Source organism: Vidua chalybeata, chromosome 1, assembly GCF_026979565.1.
Source record: "Vidua chalybeata isolate OUT-0048 chromosome 1, bVidCha1 merged haplotype, whole genome shotgun sequence".
NCBI classification, from domain to species: domain Eukaryota; kingdom Metazoa; phylum Chordata; class Aves; order Passeriformes; family Viduidae; genus Vidua; species Vidua chalybeata.
In genome coordinates this window covers 9,124,654-9,149,475 of record NC_071530.1, presented here as the reverse complement: position 1 = coordinate 9,149,475, position 24,822 = coordinate 9,124,654, and the positions used below count along the sequence as shown (strand labels likewise).

Genomic DNA, 24,822 nt, shown 5'->3' with positions numbered 1-24,822 from the left:
AAATATTTCCAAAATCTTTTCTTTCATTTTAAAAATAGCAATAAATTCAATCAGAAGCCAGATACCAAGAATACCTCAGTTACAGCTGTACTATGCACTGGCCTTCCTGGTTTTAGGATGAAAATACTACATTTATCTTTCTGAGTGGCAGGAAATTTATAATCAAAATCTTTAAGTTAATTTAAAGAGTGGGATGACTTCCAGAATATGTTTCTGTGATGGTGTCTTCTACATACATCTGTCCTGATAAGATACTGCTTTTCACCTTCACATAATCTCAGTTAATTCCTTGGGTTCATTCTCTTTTTCCGTATCATACAGTTGAAGCGGGAACACAAAACCCAATTCTGATAGCAGAAAACCTAAAACTATATTTTAACAATCAGAGTATGCTGATTATACAAATTAATAAGTGGGTAGTGGCAAGTTCCCCCTGAACATGAGGAAGAACTTTACTTTGATGGTGGCTGAGCAGTGAAAGAGGTTGCCCAGAGAGTCTCTCCTTCTGTGGAGATATTCAAAAGCTGTCTGAACATAATCCTGAGTAATTGCTGTAGCTTAACCTCCCTGAGCAGGAGGTTGGACTAAATGACCCTTATTGGTCCCTTCCAACCATCCCCATGTTGTGATTCTGTGTAAAAAAAAAAAAAAAAAAAAAAAAAAAAAAAAAAGTATTTGAAAATTCTCTTTAATGTGGAAAATGTTTGCAGCATTTTTGGCAAATCTGTGTGCTCAGTGGAAGCTAAATGTTGAAAGAAAGAAAAAATAGTTTTGTTTGGTGCTTTTTTTTTAACTGGGTTAATTGTTTTCCTTATATCTGTCCTCTGATGGGGTTTTTTCTCTCTTTTAGTAAGGGAGGAAAAAATAGAGAAAGAGGTAAAAAAGAAAGGAGGAACTAGGGCTAAGCAAAACTATGAGGACTTTTACCACTAAAAATTCAGAGGCAAATTTCTAAGACTCCCTGCATTAAGAAAAAGAAATGGAACATTTTTATAAGAGCCTGAAGAACAAAAAAATAGTTCGATTTTGTTGTTTTTCCTCATTTTCAGGTTGGCTCTACTACAAAGAAAATGAGAAGACTGTCATTATTATCATTAATCTGGTTCCATTCAGCCATGCTGTTTATCTACAGCAGACCCAGTAATGCAAAGGGAAGGCACAATGCCTTTATATTATTATCTCCTCTAAATATGCAAGAGTTTATGAATAAACTATTTATCAGCTTGCTTTGTGACCAGCTCTGAATTTTCTTTAAATTTACATTATTATTACTTGTGAAGCACCTTCCACTTTGACTACAGGTTATTTTCTTCTGCTTCCATATGATCAAAGTGTCTAATGCAGAAGGACCTTCTTCTGCTCTGCCAGAATGTGTCAGAATTTGCCAGCTATGCCATGGAAGGAGGATGGAGCAGCATCATATGTGAGATTAATGTTATGCTGCAGATTGGTACAAAGAGATGAAAATTAAGTTGTAAAGCCCAGTAGCATGGCCTGGATTACATTAAATTAGGACATTTTTCAATTTAAAATTGTCTTACTTTAAGATACAACATTAAAATTCTTTCTGTCTGCACTGTGTCTCATTTCAGACAATTTTCTTTCCATTCATCTTGTCTACTACCATGTAAATATGTTTTCAAAGTTATTCTTCCTTTCCAAGTAGCTTTTGCTGGCATTGCTTACATTCTGTGTGTTTTGTCACTCTTCATTTTTGTTCTCTCCTTTCTCAGTCAGGTGTTTGAACAAGAGACAACAGTGTTCAAGTTTTCTCTGGGGATGTCAGGTAGAAAAGATAAAATCAAAAGTTGGGTCATGTCATGATATACATTTATTGAGACAAAAACATCTCTATCCTAAAAGAGTGTATGTTTGTAGATGTATTTTTAAACTAATGACTCACTGGATGTGTTGCAGTTTTTAATGGGGCATGAGTAATGCCTGGGAGTCTGTATGTAAATGTGAGGGAAATCTTGACATTTTAAAAGGGAATTCTCTGGCGTTGTTTCTATGGCAACTTTTCTAAGGGGATGACATTTTTTCATTTGATTTTTAATTGTGATCAACAGTAGAGTAACTAAAATATTGAACATAAAAGAAAAGAAATTACATTTGTTATAAGCCCTTTCAGACCAGCAGGGAACAAGGCAGGGGTTACACCTCACTTAAGCCCTCAGCTGGGGGCCTAAAGAACTTTCTGTGGTTCATGGACTTGAGTTGGGGTTTTGGAGGCAAGGGGGCAGGGTGAAAGGCACAAGCATGATTTGGGGAACATGGATAGTGGGGTTACAGCCAAGAAATCCCCAGTAGTGGCAGTGAAGCTTAGTGAAGACAGGACAATCAATCCCAAAGCTTTACGTGGCTAGAGAAACGAAACTCTTAAAACCAGTGAATTAGAGATAATGACATAGGAACACGAAATCCTTAAAGATTATCTTCAAACACCCTTTCCTCAAAAGCATCTTCTCAATTTCCTTGAAGAGCTGAACAGTAGAATTTTTAAATTAATTTTATTAATTAATAATTAAACTACAACTCTTAAAACTTCCTGTAGGTGTATGTTTTAAAACAGTGTGATACTTTTCAGGCATAGTTTCCTTTTACCTTGTGAAGTCAGACCCTACAATGCTTTTTTCCTACAAGCAGGGCTAGGTAGTAGGAAAAAATGCAAGTTTTGGTTGTGGCACACATTTCCTGGCCTCTGAGGTGCCTCTGGGAGAGTTACACTTTCATGCACCAAACAATTGATCCAGGCACCAAGCTTGTAGCTCTTCCCTGGGTATATTTAAAATCTATCCTGAGATCTCCATGGTGCCTTTGGGAGCTCTGAGGCCAGGATCAGAGGGAGGCTGGAAGAACTTCCAGATGAAAATTTTCCATAAGTACATAAAATTTTACATAAGTAAATTAATTCCATTAATTTCCTTGATTTTACAACAAATTGTAACTCATAAATCTTAGGAGCAGCTGTGTTAGAGACTGTCTAATTCATTGTGGAAAACTAAATTCTGCACATAGTTTTGGATGGTAAACCCCTAAATTTTCCTGAGCTCTGTGTCTGAATGGGCTGCATCATAAGTATTACTGACAATTTAAACTTTGATATTGAATTTAGAGAAATCTTTAAAATTTATTGAAAAACTTTTTGTACAAAGTTATCATACACAGAGTGATTAAAAGGAGGGAAGAGGCAAGGTCTTTCTTTCAAAGGACTGAGCAAATCACCAAAAAAAACTGATAAACAGAGCTTCTTCTCAGAAATACTGACTTTCCCACTGCAATTAGCATTGCATGAGGGGTTGTCAGTGCACATCTTCTCAAGCTTTGACATGGCCCCTTCACTCCTAGCCCTTCTGAAACTCTGACAAAGTTATGGGAGTACAGTGATGTAGCTCTTGGTGTCACTTGTAAGACCACAGCTGAAGATGAAAGCTTCTGTTCATATAAATTGCACCATTGTTCTTCTTCTTCCACTTAAAAAAAGGAGACTTCATGGTAATCACTTCAAGCACCAAGTGTCTGAGTCCAGGTAAAAACCCAGGGACCATACCTGTATCAGCTGGGGATTGACATGCTTGTGTCAGTAAAGCAGTGATCCTAAAGTCTTACTGGTTTAACTGGAATTTTGAATTTGAACTCTGTTTTGAAATCAGTTGAAAAGCTCTGCTGGGAGTGTATGTGCATGCCTCATTAAGTGGAAAACACAGGATAGGTGCTTTTTCAACAACCTTTCTGATTTCATATGTAATCTGAAGCTACATATTTAAAGCACATCTTTTTAAAATTACTATGTAACACATTCATGCTAACACACTATCATTAGCATGCTATCACACATGATTGTTTATCTAGGTTTTATAGCTTGTGGTTGCATAAACTGATGCTGTCACCTTCTTTTTTTTCTGTAGCCAGAAAAGGCAAAATTTTTCAATGTTCTCAAATGCTTGTATGACTCAGAGAAGAAAGGGACTTTCTGAAAGTTATGTAGTCTCTATCCTCCTTCCTGTAAGTGTCAGGATCTTCCTTCTCTTTTTGGTAAGTGTTAATATTTTCAGGATTCTAGTTATATTACAAATGCCACAGACATAGTGCCCACTTGCTTTATTGGCTAAGGGCCTGCTTCCAATAAAGAAGGGACATTTTGTCATTTCTTCAGTAGGAGGAGAAAAAGAGGAAAACCCTGGTAAATTGCTTTCTAAAATAGAGAAGCGGGGTGTGAGTGGAGGTGGTGTCTTTATTAGATACAGTGAAAGTACATTTAGGATTTTATTGGGTGTCTGCCATCTTTGCCAAATTATCCATTGAAGCCCAGCTCCAGGACCAGTATTCCTGGTGGTATTTGTAATGCTGCTCAGACTTCTACTGTTTCTGTGTGTCACAACATAAAATCAAGGCTTTTATCAGAGACCCTAAACCAATGGTAGCAGCAACTAGAAATTGAAAATAAAGTAGAGTTCTACCAGTACATGAACTTCAATTGGCCAGATAGTGCTCTGCAATTCTGATTTTTCTCAAAAGTTTGTGTACCAGTTTAAATGCTGTCTCCATCCATCTTCATAGAAGGCATTGTTGAATATTCCACAGAGATGGTTCTCTGCAGTCAGAAATGGAAGGTCAGTACCAAAAGAAACTCAGTGGGACTGTATAAAGCACATAAGAACTTTGTAAACCGTCTGTTTCATAACTTTAAACTATTTATAAAAGCATTTTATTAATTTAAATTTATAATGCAAACAATTTAAAGCTAACAAAAATGTTCTAACATTAGATTGAAGTAGGTTGGAAGTGAATTTCGATCAATATAATGAAGGACAATTTTCTAATGTAATCTATGTTTGTCCTGAGGCTACCAGTATTAGGAGATAAGATAGAAAGAGCAATATCTGTGTCAAAGGGAGAAAAAATACATCTGATTTCAGTTCTCCTTCAGATTTGCAGCACTAGCTACTATTCTGAAAATACTTTTTCATAGTTAAACTGTACTAGTTTGTTTTCATCTCTGGAAAGAAGAAACAAACACCCTTTCCACAGCACTTTAACAAACTAATCTGCTGATGTTACAGTAGAGAAAACTGATACCTCACAGTTCTCTGAATTCTTGGCACATACAGTACTGATGCATAAAAGGAGTCCAGCATTTCAATGATAGCCACATTTTGTTATAACAAGATCACAGTGTAAAATCATGCATTTCTCATCATGTTTTGCCATTAAACATGTTTTAAGTTGGCATTTTTATAGAAGCTTCTTAACCAGGCTTTCATATTAATAGTATTTAGTCTCATGTTAAAACAGATTAATATTTTTATCTATATTCTGTGAATATAAACCTAATCACAATGGAATTAAAGTTTCAATAGTGTTTTTTTTTTTTTTTTCTTTTTGGTGAAATACCAATTTACATAAAGCCTCACTCTGAAAACATTTGCTACTGGTGCTATTCTGATAGGTTCTATTGACTTGTATTCGATTTCTTAAAATGAAGGGTGCAGGATTGGGTCCTACAAAGACTCAAAATGTTCTGTATAAAGGACAGGTTTCAAAACACCTGCTGTGACTCCTAAGGTATTTTGAAACTTTGTCTTCATACTTAGTTTTCTTTCAGCTGATGCTGCTGCTCAAATATTTGAAGGATAGAATTATTACTGAATATGGTAGAATTACACTTATTTTTTGATGTAGCTATTAGCAAGACTCCTCTGCCTTGTCCTGTGCTTTATCTCAAGAAAGAGGTGCACCTGCAAATCTAGAACACATCACCTTTAATTAAATTGAATATTAAAAACGGAATTTATCCACTGGTCTTGCAATATTTTGTTAGTTGATCAGAGAGATCTAACAGCTTCGGGGCTTTTTAAGTTACCAGGAAAAATGTAATATAGTAAAATCTTCATTTGTTTAAAAATGTCTATAAATGCATCCAGTTTTGTCTCACTAATTAACTTTATAAGAAATACTTTATCAGGATGCCACTTTTACAGGGCTACATCAGCCTCCTGGAAGACTGAACTGACCTTTTCAGACTGTTGAACCTCACTTCACTAATGGGAACCCCCAGACATTTCTGCATATCTTTCCTATTTAAAAATAAACAGTCAAGAGCCAATGTGAACAGAGGACTAATCAATAGGAAAATTTGCATCCGAGTTTGTTTTGATGAAGCACAGAACTATTTTATTTATTGAAACTGTATTAATGTAATTAAAATAAATGGAAAATGCACTCTTTACTTAATTAATATTTTAAGCTGTCTCTGAAGAATAGTATGCAGCTTGAATTTAGTTATCATTTTTAAACTGCAAGACAGATTAATTAGATTCAAATCTTAGCCAGAATGAAATAATTTTCTTAATAAAGCTAAGAGCTCTAGAATTTACTAGTAGAATGTGTCTGTTGTTGATCTTCACAGATGAGCATGAGAAGATAAGACATAAAACTCAGTGGAGTATAGGGGTTAAAATTCTGCTAACTCTACTTTTAAATTATAGTCCTAGGTGTTGGTTTTATTTATAAGAAAGGTGTGGTGTTTTCAAGACATGGGAGTTCTGCCTCTTTCTTAATACATGTATTCCTAAAGTTAAAGTAATTTAAATGCATCTGGTATAGGAAGTTAATATTTGGAAAAAATGTTTTGTTCATCAGAATGAAGGAAATTCAACTTTGATTTCAATATCCACATAAACAGTAAATCTATGGAAAATCCTCCACAACATGTTTGTATCTGTATTTAATGAGCAAGGCTCCGAAGGATAACTTATAAACAAAACAACAAATGAGATTAAATGGTGTTTTAGCTTTATCATACATGCTTTAAAAGAATGAAAATCTATTTCATGCTGTGCATTATGCATTCATTTGCAGAATGAAGTGGCTAAACTTAGAAGTGCAGAAATCAAGGAAAATGGTCAGTGTGGTTTTCAGTGCCCAGTTATGAAGAACAGATTTTTAGGGAGTCCTGACAAACATTGGTGGTTCTCAGGCAAGAGTTTTGTTCTGTGCAAAATGGGAATACGTTTCAGCATCATTCTCACTGAAATTGCAAGATTTAGAATATTTTGAGTTTAGGCATAGTTCAAACACAGCTCTTGAATTTGGATGAATGTTAATGTGAATCTTCAAAATACTGGTATTTTTAGATGCGCTAAACCCAAAGAAACTGTCTCAAAGTCATTTATACTTTCAATGTCAACTTATTTTCTGAGAAAAGGACATTAAACTTTCTAGAAATTTAATAATCAAATGCTGCTGATGACAGGGGTTTTTTTTTGTTGTTTTCCCATTTTTAATTAATTAAATCATATAAGAAAATTTATCAGTAAGTCAATTCACTGATATGTGACCAACAGTTCTATACATACTTTTAAAACAGATTTTAAATTTAAAATGAGTAAACAATTGCAAATTATTTCTTCTATCTCTCAACACCTTCTACATTTTTAATGAATAACACGTTAAACAATCTATGTTTAAATAATTTCTCCCTGTGACATAAGCCTCACAAGTATCTATCATTGCTTCAAAGGTCATATTTAGAATGGGATAAAAGTAATGAAAATTACATAAATGTGAAAAGTTTTTTTTTAAATTTCACCATAAATTCTTCCAAATCTTACTGTTAAAAAAAAAAAAATATGTGTTTTAACTAGTATTTTGCTGTCTCTTGACACTTGGCCAGTCAAATTCATGTTCAACCCATTCAGCACCTGACAGTTCTGAAAAGATCCAATATTTTTCCAGGAAATGTTAATGAATATATTTTTAAATACTAAATACAAACTACAAAGCTAATGGAAGTATTTATCAGTTTCAGACAGTTCATTAGAAGGATCAATATGCAAACACACGTGTCCTTTTAATGAAATCACTTGGCAGGTTCATTTATCTTTCAACTTAAGCAATACAGGTTAGTGAGCAGATTATATATGCTCTGGCTCTTCTGGGGACAGGAGAATATCAGACAGAGAGGGTCCTCTCAGGATGACAGACGGACAGAGCAATGCTTTCAGACCAAGCACTACAAACGTGGCTGAGGAAATGTTTGGAGAAGCCAAATTTTTGTTAAGCTGTGGGAATGTGAAGGATTTTGCATGAGCAGAAGCCAGGTGAGGAGTACCTCTCCTGCCTGGAAACCTTTTCAGAAACGGTGGTGATGTAAAGAGCATCTTCCTTGCCCTGGAATGGGAAGGCTGGGTGTGAGGGTGTTAGTGGGGGTGAGCCCACGGCAAAACCACTCTGCACTTTCTGGACACGGCAGAAAGATCCTGTACAGGGGATGGTGATGACATTTCTGTGCTGTCCTGCAAGTTTAAGTGAAGTGTCGCTCTGAGGCGAGGCAGGGATGCTCTGAGAGCTCAGGCGGCTCTTGCCCTTCCTTGGCACCCCGCACAGGTGCATGTCCCTTACTCAGGTGCTGGCTACCGAGGGTTGCTGGAGGGAGGAATACTGTCGAGAGGAAAAGGGGGCAAAGGAATTGCTACACGGCGCTAATGCGGTGTCCCCGGGACAGCCGCGAAGAGCCAGGGCCGCTTGCTCCAGCCTTCCCTTCCAGCCGGGAAGGCAAAGCCCGCCGGGGCCGGGCAAGCGGCAGTGGCCGAGCCTCAAACGGCTGCAGGGACAGCAGGGGCGTGGGGTAAGGGTGGCCATGCCATGCCATGCCATGCCATGCCATGCCATGCCATGCCATGCCGTCCCGTCCCGTCCCGTCCCGTCCCGTCCCGTCCCTCACATTGCCTCCTCCGTGCCTTCCCACCGCCGGCGGGGTGGGGGTCCCTGCCGAGGGAGGTCTCTGCTGCTGCCCGGCTCAGGACAGCTCTGCCCGGGAGCGGCCGCCGCCGCTCGGGCCGGGACAGGCCGGGGCACAGCGGCCGCGGCGGCGTGGGGGCGGGACGGCTGGGGAGGAGAAGGGGAAAGGGAAGAGGAAGGGGAAAGGGAAAGGACTGCCCGCCTCCGCGGACAGAGGAGAGCCGGCTCTGCCCTGTCTGGCATCCCCAGCCGCAGTGACAGCGGGAAACAATGGGGACAGGGAAGCGGGAGGGCTGTCCATCGGCGGGGGAAGGGAGATCGAAGGGACCTGCCACCCGCGCCCGGCAGCCCCCCTGCCGCTCCTGGCCCGCTCCTGGCCCGCTCCTGGCCCGCTCCTGGCCCGCTCCCGCAGCCGGGGCACTTCGTGGGCAGATGTTGGGGTGGAGGGGGGGGATGGGGTGCGCAGCGTGTTTGCCAGCGGCATGCGGGAATTTGAGGAGCTGGGGAAGACTGCAGGGTCCGTTTCGTTACAATGGTCGGTGCTGCCCCGGGCCCCTGCGCGGGAGCGTGGCTCTGACTGGGAGTTACGGGAGCGCAGTGCCGGGCACGGCACGGCCCCGCTCGCCCGCGCCGGCTCCGAGCGGTGCCTGTCGCTATTTATCGAACTGGACTTCGTTACTATCCCGGGGCTGGTCGGAACACACTCCTCCTTCCTAATTTCGTGTGTCATTTGGAGAACGAGGACGAGAGGGGAGAAAGTTTGGATCTTCTTTGCTTGGCAATGTGTGGATTTTTTTTTTTTTTAAGGAAAGTCTTTTCAGGAAGAAGCGTTGTGGGCTCCTTTGCCGTATTGTGATGCAAATTATTTGTAGCTTTTCCTTGCTGTCCTTGTTTGATTTCATTTTTGGCTTTCTGTCATTGTTCTACCCCCCACTTCCATCTTGCAAGAGAGACACCAAGAAAATTAAAAAAAAAAAAAAAAAGGAAAATAAAAAGAAAAATATGGGGGAGGGTGCGAGTAAAAAAGCAACCAAAATGAAAAAAAAAAAAAAAAAAAAAAAAAAAAAAAAAACCACCACAGAAAAACCCCGCACATCCACAACAGAAACCCCAAACAGCTCTTCCAAATGAGTGACACAGCCCGTGTCCATTCATCGTCGCACTCCGGCGAAGGGTTTCTGCACAGCCCAGACCTCCTTAGCCAATTGCTGCCAGCAACATGTGGAGGGGAGGCATCGCTATAGCAACCGGTGGATGGGCCATGTGCGGCAGCCGGCAGGGGCTGCGAGCCGCCCGATATAAGGAGGGCAGCGCCGGGGCGCGCCGGCATCCTCCGCCCGCGCCCCGCGGGGACCACCGGGCCGCCCGGGGCCGCCGCCTGCCCCCGCCGCACCGCGCCGGGAGGCGGCTGCGGGCGGCGAGGGGCGATTGTGCTGGCCGCCGCCTTTGTCTGCGCTGAGGAGGGGCGGGGGGTGAAAGGGGGAAGTTTTGGCACCGGAGGAGGATTGCTAGAGCCCGCCGAGGTGCGCCGACCCCTCGCAGAGAGGGGCCCGTCCCGGCACGCCGGCAGCAGGTACATGCGGCGGAGGACGGGGTGGGGGGAGCGCCCGCGTCTCTCGAGGCGGCCCGGCCGGGACTCGGGAGAGCCTTGTGCGCGGCGTGGGGTGCGGGGGCGGCCGGGATGGGGCAGCCGCTGCCGCCGTCCGCCGCCGGTCGGGGCCGGGCCGGGTCTCCGCGGAGCAGCGCGGGCGGGCGGAGGGCTCGCTTCGCCTCCGCGCGGCCGTCAAAGCCCTGCGCGCCCCCGGCCGAGCGCAGCCCCGGGGATGCCCCCGGCGCGGGGCCGTCGAACAGGCGGAGGGGGCAGCGGGCACGGCGGGGCGAGGACGTGTTCCCGGCTCGGGGCCCGAGGACGGGACCCCGCGGTGGGTGCGGGCGTGCGGCTGCGGAGCCCTGTCCCCGGGCGGGGACGGCCGAGGGACCGGGCCCGGCTCCCTGCGAGACGGGGCGGCTCCGCCGACGGATCCGCCGGCGCTTGCCAGCATAACCGAGAGCTGGCTCGTTTGCTGGCACTCGGCTGTAAGGGCGCCTTATCTAATCCCTGAATTATGTGCCTTCAGCATCAGCATTAGATCAGCGCTGGCGCTGCGGCTCGTGTTCCCCTTGCTAGCTGAAGACATTTGATTAAGCTCGGCTATCGCTGACCGTCCTCTTGGCTCGGGCTCTGACACTCTGTGACTTAGACCTGCCGAGTCCCTCTCTTTCACGGTTTTACTCCGGCTAACAAAGCCTGGGCTGCGGAGGAAAACCTGCTTCCTGGTGCACCCACTCTGCTGCTTTGCCCTATCTGCCCCCGAGTCCTTAGAGACGGGGATCGAAGTTTCTTCACCGTGGTTTCTTCACCGCCTCCGCGCCCTCCTCTTCTTGCTGCCACCTCACAGGTGCACTGTGCGGCTTCGGACAGGATGGGCATCGCTCCTCCATCTCCGACTCACCTACCTCTTCCACAGGCATGGATGTGGCTGTCCGGTTTCCTGAGTTGCGTGTTATCCCTACACTGTCTCAGTGATGCTGTAGGCTTTTGTGCTTTACTCTTTACCTAACTGCTGACTTAAAAAAAATACCCAGATGCTCATGAAAATCTTGAAGCTCATTGAATTTCCTCTTTCACAACCTTATTCCTTATCACCATGCCACAAACTTCTTCGGGGTGCTTGGACATTCTGACATCTCAGTATCACCTTGTAGTGGGATTCAGAATAATAGCTCTAATTTCTTGTAACTCTAACCAGAAACTTCACTTCTGTTTGCCTTTAGGAAGCCAGAAGAAAATATCTACCATTGATCAAGGGATCTTTGAACTCAAGTGAATTCTTGATTGTATTCAGTCATTGTTCATGGTATTAATCCTACTAAAAGGTATAGAGACGCTCCAGAGTGCTTTGTGGTGTTGAAGGTTGTGGAAAGATCATTGTACCCCTACAGATGAATAGATCTGTGGCTTTTGCAGTGACCTTTCTCAGTGATTTGAATAAGCTGCAGTTCCCAGAAATCCATCTGCCTTTTGTGTTTGTCGATTTGTCTAATCTTTCCGACCCCTAAAAGAAGCAAAAAGTACCTTCCCATCCGATTTCATCCTCCCGACTAAAAGCTTTAAATTGACCTCGTTTCAGGTGATGAACTGACATTTGCTGAAAGTGATCCTGGCATCAGGTGAGCTTTCTGGGGAGAGAAGGAGGGGGTGTGAACAGGGAGTCAGAAGGTAGCCCTAGAAATTTCTCAGTAATTCTAAAGATAGTATTTAAAACACCAGCAAGTAGCCTGGACCAAATAGCTTGGGAGTTCAGTGCTGAACACAAGGGGTGTTACATGCACAAAAGGTGAACATCCCCAGGCCCTGCTGCCCCAGCCTAACCTGACTGGGAGTACAGTAGGGGAGGAGGCACAGCAACTAAAACTGGAGGAGATACTGCTTTCCCTTCTGTTTTGTTTTCTTTATGAAAGGTAAAAAAATCTTCTCTGTAGCTTTCCTGGGGACAGATTATGGTAGCCAGCCTCCTCCTGACGTAAAGTGTTTCTGTGGTTTTCTAGTAACCTATCAAAACTTAACCAGCAGAGTATATCAACCTATGTCTCAGATAACCTCTGGGAGAGGGAAATTACTAGAAGTGAACTTAAGTTTAGATTTATATAAAGGAGCAGACATACACAGATGTGTGTATATATACATATGAACACACACACACATTATATATATACACACCCACACACATCCCTTTCTTCATGCTTTCTATATAAGGAAATAATACACATATCCTTTATATTTTCATGTAATGTCAGTGGCTGCAACTGTTAACACAGGATATTCCTTAGAAAACAAACAATGAACCCAAACTTATTTTAGAGAAGCTTAATTTTAAGACTAATGATTTTCTTGTAGAATTCTTTTTTTCTGCCTAGGTACTTTTTTCCCTCCTTGAATGGCATATTTGCAAGTACAATTTCATCTGCACAGAGGAACAATAGCTTTCAGTTGCACAAAGGATTTCTCCCACCCTGAATCCAAACCACAATGCCTCTTGCTCTGATAATAGCTTCTGAAAAGATTTTGTAATGCACAGAATTAATACATGATTATTTCCGCCTCACTTCTCTCATTTATTAGATTCTATAGTGAATTCCAAATTAAAAATAGCACCTCTTGAGTTTCTTAACATTCTAATATTTTGAAACAAATCATATTCTGAAGTTCCTCTTTTTGCCCATATTTACTAAGAAATCTTCAATTTTTTATTATTGTTCAGAAACAAAACTGTGTAATATAAATGTAAAAATGAAGCATGCAGAAATTGCAAAAAAATGATAATGTTGAGTAGTTTAAAAATTAATTGTAGTGATTTTTCCATTGCTAACTGGAAGAGTGGTCAGGTGCAGTAACTGGCAAATTGGGGTTTAAATCTTTTTAAATTTATGAAGCAAAACAAAACCTCAACTTCAGTCAGAGTTTTGCAAGGACCAGAATCATGTTCTGTGTCCTAAAGTAAATAATGAAGTGTAATTCTGCTGAGGCATCTGGATGGTGAGCTTCCACATCACTGCATGGGGAGCTCCTCTCTGCTCTTACAAAGACTTTCTCCAACACTTCCAGCATAGGTGTGAGAGCTTATTTACATGAAAGCGTACATTAAATATTTACTGACATTTGCCTGGGATTCGTTTGAAATGTCGACTGTTCTGCTGCATCATGGGATGACACCGCGGAACAGGACGCTGCTCTTTGATTAGAGCAGTGATTTGTGACTCCAGTGTTATGGCTGCTCTAGTTAATGACTCACTTTTGGGTGTATATAAAATGTGTTCTGTCGAGGGACCAGGAAAGCCTACATGAGATCAGACCCTAAGAATTTTCTTTCCTCTTAAAAAACCCACAGACCCACACAGAAACAGTGTACTTCAAGTAAACACTGTGTGTTAGGTGTGCTGTTGTTCTTTGCTTTCTAGCATTTAAGCTAGGTCGGGCTGTTTCAAAGCAAGTAAAGGCTGGATGAACACCTCCAAAGCCTCTTCATTCAGATTCACTTTCTAAGCCATTCATTTAGGAATTAGTTGTTTTCCTTCATTGGGACTTCATTGATACTCCACACTTTTCGAAGGAGAAAACCATTCAGAGGAATGTCAATATATTCTGTTATGTGAAGTTTAAAAAATGCATACTTACATGTAGCTGAGTTTAATATTTAATTGCGTGTAATTTATGTGGTCTATTTATTTGTTAAGCCTTGGGTGGGGAGGTAATTTGTTTTTCTTGTTATGCAATAGCTATTGTTCCCCTTCCACCCCAGGCACACGCACCATGGCACACGCACCACGGCAGTCCCAACCAGCACAGGGAGAGGTGTTCTGCTTTAAAAGACATCCGACTGTAAATGTCAAATTCATAAATATTTAAACACTTTTCTTTCAATTTCAAGTCAAGGCTGACAGGACGCCTCTAATTAACCCTGGGCTCCGTTTCAGGCTGGGGCCTTATTGCAGGGAAGAATCAGGGGGTTAGGCGAGGTGGGGAAATCTGTGCTCCTGGTTAGAAGCAGCGGGGGCGGCTGGGGGGAGAGGTGGGAGGACGGAGGGAGCTGGTAACTAACACGTCGGATTCATTTTTACCCGTTTCATAATGTGATGTTTGGTCAGGCATCGAGCAGGATGAAAGGGCAGCGGGTTCCTCCAGCTACCTTGGGGACAGTGGGGGCTGTGTCCTGATGGGACGTACGTGGGGAATCGGGCCGGGCTACGCTCTGCGGTTCCGAGTGTCCCCAGCCCGGGGCCCAGGGACGCCGCTGATACGCGGCCCGGAGTTGGAGCCGGAGGCGGGCGATGGGACTTTGCCGTCGGCCTCACCCGGCGGTTCCTGCGGGACGGGGCAGCGGACATCAGCCGCTGGTCCCTCCCGGGGGCGGCGTGGGGGCTGGCCGAAGTGGCCCGAAGCACCAGCCCGCCGCAGGTAGGGAGGGGAGAGCGGAATCATCCGGGCCCCGACGGCAGCGGCTCTGGAGCTGCTCCCCGTGAAGCGGGAGGGAGGAGAGGAGTGGGAGAAGGGCCGGCGGCTCCGCGGCAGAGCCCCTCTCCCTTCCCCTTCGGTGGATCCGACGCGGCGGGCGCCGCCGGGCAGCGGGGAGCGGCCGGGCCCCTTGGCCCGTCGCCCCTGCCCTTCCGCCGCGGGGCCTCCATCTCCTCCCAGGGCACGGGGGTCGGGGCAGGCGTGGGCGCCGCTGCCCCTGGACGTGCAGGGGCTTTGCAAGCCCTCGCCTGCCCGAAGCCTATCACGAGGGACAGGGCTACACAGACTTCCCCCGGGCAGACGCTTGCCGAGATGTAAGCAATGCCGAACGCCCCACGGAAGGTTCTAACTCTTCCCTGTGCTTCAGGCTGCCGAGTGCAGCTGTACGCTGAGAGTATGTAGGGGGGTGGCTCTTCGAGCAATTCTTTTGTCAAGGGCAGCCAGCTCCGGGGACGTCAGCCCCGGCTTTGCGGGGAAAAACTGCCTGGTGAAGTTGGAAGCAACATCTAAAATAGCTCTAACTCCACTGGGATAAAGAGCCTGCCGCCCCTTCTCTTCTGCATGTTTACTCGGAGCTTTTGACAGCACTTTGCTCCCATCATTGTCATCGTTTCTCTAGCATAACCCTTTCCCCGTTTGCTTGGTGCGGCTCTGCCACACGGCAGCTGAAGAAAAAAAATCGTTTAAAACCGTGGTAGAGATAGCAGAGAAGTAAGACTCAGGAGCAGCGTCCGAAACTTCCCGCCAGCCTCTTTCCTGCCGTCGGTGCCCCTGAGCTCAGCCGGGGGCCGAGGCGGCCTGAGCCGCCCGATGAGCGGGGCTGGCCCGCGGGGGAGTCCGGGGGTGCGGGGCTTGTCCCTGCCTGGCTGATGGGAGGCCAAACACCGCGGTGACAAGGAGTAACGTCCCGGGGCGCAGCGCTCGGCGAGGGGGCGCCGGCACTTCGGCGGGAGCCGCCTATTGAGATGCAGATTGCGACCCTTGGCCCCGGGGGGACGGGGCCTTTCAGGGAGATGCTAACGGCAGAGCGCAGCAGCCCTTTACCCCCCCGGGGGCCGAGGCGGCGGGAGCAGCGAGACCGCGGCGGCTGCCGTCGGTGCTGCCCCTCCCGGTGTCCCCCGCCCGGTGCGGGCCGAGGGCGCGCTCCCCCCGGGGCAGCCGAGGCAGGTGCCCGGCGGGGGCGGTGGCGAGGAGGCGGCCCCGGATCCCCCCCGCGGCCGGGGCGGGGTGGGGTGGGGGTGCAGCCCCCTCCTCCTGGTGGCTGTTGGGATTTGGAGGAGGGGCCGGCTGCCGTGCAGGGGAGGGGAGGCGGCGGGCGCGGCGGTGGCTGCGCGGACGGCACATGGCCGGTGGCCGCGGCGAGCCCTGTGCCCGCCCCCCGCCGCCCCGCCGGGGCGCGCGGACCGGCGATCCTCCTCCGCGCGGCGCATCCAGGCAAGAAAATCCGGGAGTCTTGACTGAACCTGCATTTCCATTAACTCAGCCTCAGCCCCGGCTAATCCGCAGCACTGAAGGCAAGGAGGCTAATTAATGACAAGCTTTTACAGTCAAGACCAGCGATAATTGCTTTGGTGGCCTTTATGATTACAAGATAAAAATGGACCGGGCCTGACATAAGAGCCACTGTGTACACTGCAAGACAGGAGGAAATTAAGAGCTGGCTAGCTGAATACGGAGCAGAAAATTACTAATAGAGGAGAGATAATGAATAGGCCGGCTAGGCATTCATGGGGAAAAATCCATTTTGTTACCACGCGAAATTAGGTGGTGGAAAGGAGTTTGCTAATTGTTCTCGTCTTGTAGCAACCAGGACTGAGGCAGGGGCGTGCTTTTCAATTCATTTCCCTGGTAATTGTGAAAGGGGGAATGCAGGCCAAATGAGTCTTGCTGCAATTTGCGCGCCTGGTCTTTTCATTTTCATGTTGCGTTTTTAATTGTTGCTAATATAGGTTATAATGAAGCTAATGAGGGGAAATTATTGTACAACTTTTTAGCACATGGAGACAAGTGAAATGCACTAGAAGGATTCTGTCCTATTGCTGCAAAAATAATAGTAATCTGAAGGAGTTTGGAACTATCGGGTTTTTTTTTAAGCCGCTTCCCTCTACGACAGACAAAAGGAAGGATCGCCACCTACTTTTTTTTTTCCTTGTGTTTTATTTTTTCACTAAGAAAAAAACAATACCGGATTTTCCCTTGCTGCGCCCCTCGCAGCCCCTGGCCCTCGATGCGGTGCGAGCGGGGCGCGGAGCCGCGGGGCGCTCCGCGGTGCTTGCGCGCATCCAGCGGGTCCGCCTCCGCCTCTCGGTAGTTAAGTGAGAGCCGGCGGAGGGGAGGGCACGGAGCGGAGCACGGTAGCAGCCCTGTCCCTGTCCCTCTGTTTGCCGCCCTCCCCGGCCGAAAGTTAGGGCTGCCGGGTGTTCCCCCCGACGGGATCCCCCCCTCCGCGCTGCTCCGTGACCGCGCAACTCAGGCGCTGCCTCTCTCTCCTTCCCTGCAGAAAAGCAACGTCCCGCCGCTCGCGCAGCGCGGGGAAGAGGCGCAGTCCGCGAAATTCCTCCTCCTCACCCTCCTCTCCCTCGCCTGCATCGCCGGGGTCCTGGCGGCGTCGGGGGTCGCCTACTGCCTCCGCCACCGCGCCCACCACCGCCTGAAGGAGAAGCTCTCGGCCCTGGGGGCTGACGCCGGCTCCGATGCGCCCACTGCTTACCAGGTAAGGACCGAGCTCTCCTCCTCCGGCCCTGTCCCGCTGCCCGGCAGACCCCCGGGGGGGCCTTCTCGCCTTGGGAGTCGCGGGGGTGGGTTTGTTTCCGACGCTTCTCCGCCCCCGTTCCATTCATAGTCCCGCGGATTCGGTGTAGCTTTTTACTACTGGGTATTAATCTTGGCTATTCCGGTAGCTGCTGTAAATTTGTGCCTAATTAGAAACATTAAAAAAAAAAAAAAAAGAAAAAAAATACCAGCCCTTGCCATTGAAATCCTCAGAAAAATAACATTAATATCCATAATCTGTCACCCCTGCCACTATTAATAACGAAAAATCTTTAGCATTTATGAGGAATGGATTGCACGGTTATCTGAAGATGTCTCTCTTTTTGAGTAATTGACTTCTTCAGGGTCTGATATGAAAAGAGCCTTTGACCTGATCTGTTGCCACCTTCTGCCATTATTCAGATAAAATGAAATCTAATGCTGATAGATGGGAGGTAAACCAGGACTGGTTCTAGGAGAACAATGATAGCAGATGTGTACCCAGTAAAGCTGGAGGACTGCACTCAGCTTCTCGGAAATAAATCAGAAACCTCGAGCTTTCTCTTTCAGTTTCAAAAGTGTTGGGTGGCGAGACACTGCATCTTCCTGAAGTTTGTTTTAGATCATATGGCACGTATTTCTTGGTGTGCTATTGGTGTGGTAGTGCATGTGTTATGGTCATATACCAGGCAGCCCAGGTCTGCTATCCAAAAATATTTGGAGTGTGACCAGGAAAAAGAATCTGAGAATGTGTAAACATTGTCTCTGTAGTATCTCTGTCTGTTGTGCACCCATAGGGCCTCGCTAACGGCACTTTTTTGTCAAGTTTTATTTTACTTTCTTGTTCTGCTTAGGATCAGACATTCTGGCCTTTCTGTATCCTGGAGCTGAGATAGATTCAAATTGGCAGCGGAGAGTATTATGGGAATAAACTCATATTTCCTCACAAAGTTTGGGTCTGTCTGTATCTCTTAGATGTTAAAGATGAAATGTATTAAGTATATCTCCACAGGCTGGGTCTAGAGAGAATTAAGTACAGAATAATAAATATAAATGTTACTGTAACAATTAGTATCTTCAGGAATGGTTTTAGTTTTCACCTTTAAAGAAATGTTTACTTTAAAAAAAAAAAATTAAATTGCATCTTTGCAGTTAATGACTTCCAAACCAAGACAAAGTGAAAGCAAGAGCATTTCCTGTAGACACACACACACACAAAAAAAAAAAAAAAAAAGTGTGTTAGTTTATCAGTTTCATTGGCCAATGAGACTGTGGCCATAAATATTTTTGTTTGATTTTAATAGGTGACTAGCTATTGGCTTATTTAAAGCACACAAGCAATAGGTAGGATTTTTCTTCAGTTAATTGTGAATACAGGAATTCTTAATTTTTTTGAAAAGCCCTCCAGGTTCCAAAACCACACTTGAAACTGAATTTCTGATAATTAACAGGACAATCTTCCTACTGACAGCTCTAATTAATAGTATCTGTAATTAAAATCGTGCCCTTCCAGCAGGAAAATTGTTTGAATTTCTTGGAGTGACCTTTTTTGCCATTTCTCCTGGGAGTGTAGTGGTTGATATTGATTTTATAATGAGCTCGGTTTGTTTAATAAGGATCTGTAATCCAGACATTAAATGAAATATGTGCTTCTTTTTTGCCTCACAGATTTATATAAATTTTAAAATCTTCATATTTAGATCTGAGAATGTAATTTTCTGTTTTGAAAACAACAACAATGCTTTGAGGTTGCTGCTCAGTTTTTCAATAGCAAGACTGTACTAATCTTCTTTGTTCCTGACCTCTGGGCCTGCTCCTGACCACCTGACTTCTTAAACAGTTCCATTGGGTTTTCAGGAGAACTGCAGTCATGAGTGGGAGGAAAAATGTTTTTCCTTAAAAACAAAGGTTTCTAAGAGCTTGGCTCTCCACCCATGGAAGTAAATGGGAATTCTGCCATTTGTTTCAATGGCAGCAGTAGGAAGCCCTAGTATAGGCAGACAAAATGCTCAGGCAGTTTTGATGCTGCTAAGTAGCATTTTATCAAAATGAATGACTGTGGCTGGGTCTGAATATAATAAACTATTCACATGGATTTGAAGAGAAATAGGATTGAGCCCTATTCACATTGTCAGAATCACCTTACGTCGAGCTGTGTTAAGTGTAATGGATATCTGGTGTGATGCATGTTTTGGATAACATCAATTAAGTCTCAGAAGGGCATCTGCTATCTTTTTCCTCATCTTCTCTTGATACTTGTAGGGGAATAATGTAACCTGTATTAATATGGGGGTAGGAAAGAGGCAGGCAGCTTTCAAAGCAGCACCTACTTGGTTCTCTTCTATGTTTCCCAAGTAGCCACTCAGTTAACTCAATGTTTTTTTTTTTAAATATGAAATGTTTCATATTTTTATGCCACTAGGCTTTGAAGCATGGTACTCCAATGTGTTGCTGCTTACAGCTGACATGACAATTCAGATTTCTTTTTTGTTATTTGAAGGTGGAGAAATTGGTTGGTATAAAAGGGCCTGGTGGCCCAATGTGATTCAGAGAGAACACAGAAATATCACTTCAATTCACATGCTTCTCAAAATGTCAGTTGTTTATATCTTCACATAAACAAGACTGACCTACATTTTCAGCATTTAGTAGAAGCATTTTTCATCCTAACCCAGTTCAGCCAGGAGAGTTCATTCAGGGTTTTACTCCGTCCTTATCCTGTGAACTCGGATGAGTTTTTTCCCATGGCTGTTTTTTGGCGGGGCTTGGGGTTTTTTTCCTTCCCTTTCTGGTTTGTGCAGTGAAATGCCATCTTGAGAAGGGGAAAACAGACAAACCATATTATCAGGGAAATAGCAGGTTGGCTGCTAAGTCTCCCCCCATACTGGAGGCGTAGCACTTGTCATGTAACATCACCCTCCCTCAGGCACGAGCACTCCTTACACTTAGCTACTAACACAAGGATTTCTTGTGTAACTGTGTGAAGAAGGCAGGACAACCAGTACTGGATAAAAGTTGAAGCAGGCAAATTGAATTGTTGCAATGCAGGATAAGCTGCCAAACCTGGTTATTCAGGTGTTGGGGTGAGGCAAGCAGCTGGCCCTCAAAGTGTTGAAGTAGGGAAACCCTATTGAAAGTAACAGAAGGAAGGATAGATACACAATTGAAACTTCATTTATCTTTGAATCACTAAACAACAAAATTACAGGCTGGTTTAATTAGACAGTAGCTGAGGAGCTTTTCAAAATTAATGGAAACAGTGTGTCTCATAAAATGTTACGTTTTATCCAAAAAGGCGGGCAGTTCTTGTGTCTCTCACAAACACATCTCCTGTCCTTTCAAACCACACGTGTAATGATTAGATAAGTGAGCGTTAGCATTCAGGGATGACTAAAAAGAGGCTCTTGGTGCCTCCGCGGAGCCCCCGCACATGCGCGCACCTGCACCCCTGCTTTTAATTGTTGCTGGCATTGCTTTGATCTTCTTTGAAAAGCAAGTTTAGCATTCTGCAAGCCCACTCTCTGGTCCAGGAGATTAGGACAGAAGCGTTTTAGGAATTTTCTGCAGACACTCTTTGATTTATTTCACAACACTGAGCAGATTTTCTTCATGCACTTTGAAGACTTTAGAACATAACCCAGAGAAAAACGGGCATTCAGGCATCAGGAGCAGGCAGCAAACAGGGCCACTAAGTGCACATCTTACTTGTCACAGCTCCCATTAGTGAGCAATTTATTAATGTAATGAGTGTGTGGTAGTGACTGCTACGATTTAGGGATGCTCTGTTTGATTCAGGGTGATGTATTTGTGAGTCCAGCTGAACCCTGGCTTTTGACCCCTGTGTGAGGAACGCTGGGGTGTGCATGTTAAATCATCAGCATATTTTATACTTTGCACTGCAGAACTTTCCTGTGAGCATGGTCTTCTGCATCACTGACAATGCTCAGCAAAACCTTGCCCATAATGGAATTAAAAGGCAAAAGTTAAAATGCTCTGAAGCTGGCTTCAGCAAGCTTGCCTTTTAATATTTTATGTCAATAACATTCTTTTTAATTTTCCTTCATCTCAGCCAAAAGAATTTCCTTTGAAAAGTGAGGAGGAAAAGACCAAACAGTTTACAATGAAGTTCTTTCTTAAACTGCCTGAAGTATTCAAGATTACATGCAGATGGATTACATCATCAGCTGTTTTAAAAACTTGTCCAATTAACTTGATTTGGCAGGCATATAATTGTAAATTATATGTTAAATTCTACATTATTAAATGTATTGTATTATGTATAAATTATATATTCCTTTGTCAAATACAGTCTTATTAATTACATGATCCTGCTGGATTCAAAGCCCCTAAGAACTTCTCCGTGCTCTTACTGATTTGATCCTGCTGGTATTTTTTATTGGAGATGTTAAGAACACACTATTTGCAACAATTACAATAAATATTTTGCTGCAAATATTTTAAAAGTCTCCAACTGAAAGAATCTGCTGGAAACAAACCCTCTACTTAACCATCATGCATGGTTTGTGTGTTTAAATAGAGATAACTCATTACCTCTAATATGGCTTAATATTTTACACTCTAGACTGAATTTCAAAAGCAAACTTGTTATTATAATATTAGACCTTAATGTTATAGTAATACTGTATGTCAACTCCTTAGAAATTTTCTAGACTAAGTGAAAGTGGGGGGAGGGGGAAAGGAAAATTTTGCTGTTCTTATTTCTCAAGTTCTCAGTAATATTCCAATTAACATCACCCTTAGTACCAAGGGAAGCTGGTAAACTGGGGATAATGTGTGCCTTCTACCTTTATAAAACTTAATTTTAAAGGACCCTCCTACACTTAAGCACAAAAGATATCACTGAGGATGAGGTTATTCAGAACACGAGTATTTAGTAAACATTTCAGAAGGAATACATTTTGTAAGGATTTTGGATAGATGAAAATTTTGCCTTAAGGCAGAATGCTGTGAAGGGCTTGCTTGTGTTCTCTTCTGGGAAAACAAAGGGCATAATGCATTTTTAATCTTTTCTTTTCCTGTGTCCTTATTTAAAGAGGCAAAAAGAGATCATCTTATGACTATGTAAAGTTACAGGACAAGCTGTAATTGTTTGTGATAAAGCATACATGGCATGGTATATGAATTAGAAGAGTTGTTCTTGTCCGTTTAAGTCTGCTTATTGTGTATTATGTGAACAATTTTGTCTCTCTTTGATTAGCATTTTGTCTCAGAATAAATTCTCAGGAACCTGCAGATACTTTGTACGTACAGTAGTTACATAAACCACTGTACTTTAAGGTGAGACAGTTTTCACAGTGTACAAAATATGTCTGACTACACAGAATTCACAGTAGTCACACATAGCAATTCTGGGAGAGTAGAAGAAGAGGGGAGTGTTTCAACGTGATTAGAAGAAGAGTTTGCCTTATGTTTAAACACTTCCTTGAAGTCAGACAAGTCAAAGCAGAATGAAGTAAAACAGGATGTGTACAAATCTGGCTTTAACTTCTAGTCAATTTTTTATCTGATTAGTGTTCGGAGCTATCAAGTCCTGTGGTGTAGTGGACTCTGCTTTTCACCAACCTTGTTTCCTGTGGTAGCCATAAAATTGAGTTAAATGGTAGCAGTGTTCAAAATAGCATTCCAAAATACTGTATGAATTTATAAATCACCAGAAAATTATCAAACTTGCTTGGTCAATAAATCAGGATACAAATAAATAGCGGTGTATTGTTAACACAGCATTTAAAATCAACTTCAAAATAGTGCTCAGTGAGAAATGCCCATCTTCAGGGCTGGAGCTTGATGGCAGAGATTTCACAGGGTACTTCTGGAAGTCTTTATTTGAGCCTGTGGTGTGTGTCTCGAGGAGCAGGGCTCTCCTGTCACCTCCTGTCCCTGCTCTGCCCCTCTGCTCCAGCACACCCAGCCCAGCCGAGGGGCAGCCCTGGGGGAACCATGCAGGCCATGGGAAAGGGACTTGCTGGGCTTATTACTGATGGCTCTCCTCCAGCCTTTTCCTGTCTACATGAATAACTTCTGTGAATTACTCAGTGGTGGAGAAATGGACTAGCCCTTACCAGAGGAGGTTTCACCTTCACAGCCCAGACCCCGGGCTGCTGCAGCAGTGGCAGTGCAGCAACACCTCGGAGTAAAATACTCCTTACATTAGAGCGAGCAGGTGAGAGAAAGGTGTTGTTGCAGGTGTGGAAGGAAAATGAGCATATATGCAAGTCCTGGAGTGCTTGGATGAGAAGTTGCCATGCAGGTCTACATTTTCATTAAAAAAACTATCTTTTTCCAGTAGTTGTCCATTATTCTGCAAAAAAAGTGGCAAAGAGAAGGTGATGCTGACCCTCTCAGCCAACTTTGTTTATTTTTCAAAAGTACAATGTTTGAGCTTGGTGTTTAGTGAAATAAGGACAAACGTGCCCCAGGCATGTCACAGTATAATTTCTGTGTATCTAGGATGTAAGAAAATGCTAAGTAAAAATAGTAGGAGGCAAAATTAAGTTAGTGACTCATTTTAATTGCTGGGAAATCCAGAGTTCTTACCCAAACAGGCATTTCTTAGGAAATGTGCTGGTGGTGCTCTGGACTTGCAGGCTGCATCTCGCCTGGTAAATTAAACCAGTAAATATTTTGAATGGTCCTGGCACTATTTCAGGTCAGACAACCCAACTTTCCCCAGTTTCTTAGCAGAGTAAGCACAAAGAAAAATAAATAAATTCACTCAACAGGCACTTTTATTAATAATTTGGCTGTAGCCATGTGGTTTTAGAGGGTGAGAATTCCTGTTGCTTTATCTGCCCTAACTTCCTGTCCTGGACCACCAAGGTCCAGGCTGCTTCTCCCAAGGATGCAGCTCCTGAGCATTCTGCTCCTGCTTCAAAGCTCATTTCACCCATGCCTGTGGTGTCACAGGCTGTTTGCCAGCTGAGCGTGGGCTGGTTCTGGATAAGTACAATGGATTGTCTCCCCCTGGTAAATTGATTATGTCCCAGAGCCTGTACGTTATAAAGAAGCCAAAGATAACCACAGCCTTGCCTAATGGGCTGGAGAGTATTTGATTTGCAGTCCCAGGCCATACATCATCTCAAGTGTCCTGATTTCTTTCTGGAATAACTATACTGTCTTCAATGCCTTTTTTTTTTCCCCATGTTATGTAGAGGATAATCAGGCCTGTCTTTCCTACACACTTCTACCCTTTTTTCTGTTTTAGGATTTTCCTTTTTCTTTTGCAGCATCTCTGTTATCACGTTTCAGATTTGACACAT

The 24,822-nt window shown here is 44.2% G+C and overlaps 1 protein-coding gene across 1 annotated transcript in view; it reads left to right on the top strand.

Moving 5' to 3' along the window:
• Positions 1 to 24,822, top strand: part of PTPRN2 (protein tyrosine phosphatase receptor type N2) — a 636,316-nt gene that overhangs the window by 512,360 nt on the left and 99,134 nt on the right. The window contains exon 13 of the mRNA XM_053934893.1: positions 17,295 to 17,507. Coding sequence (XP_053790868.1) covers positions 17,295 to 17,507 — 213 coding nt within the window. The remainder of the gene's footprint in view (positions 1 to 17,294; positions 17,508 to 24,822) is intronic.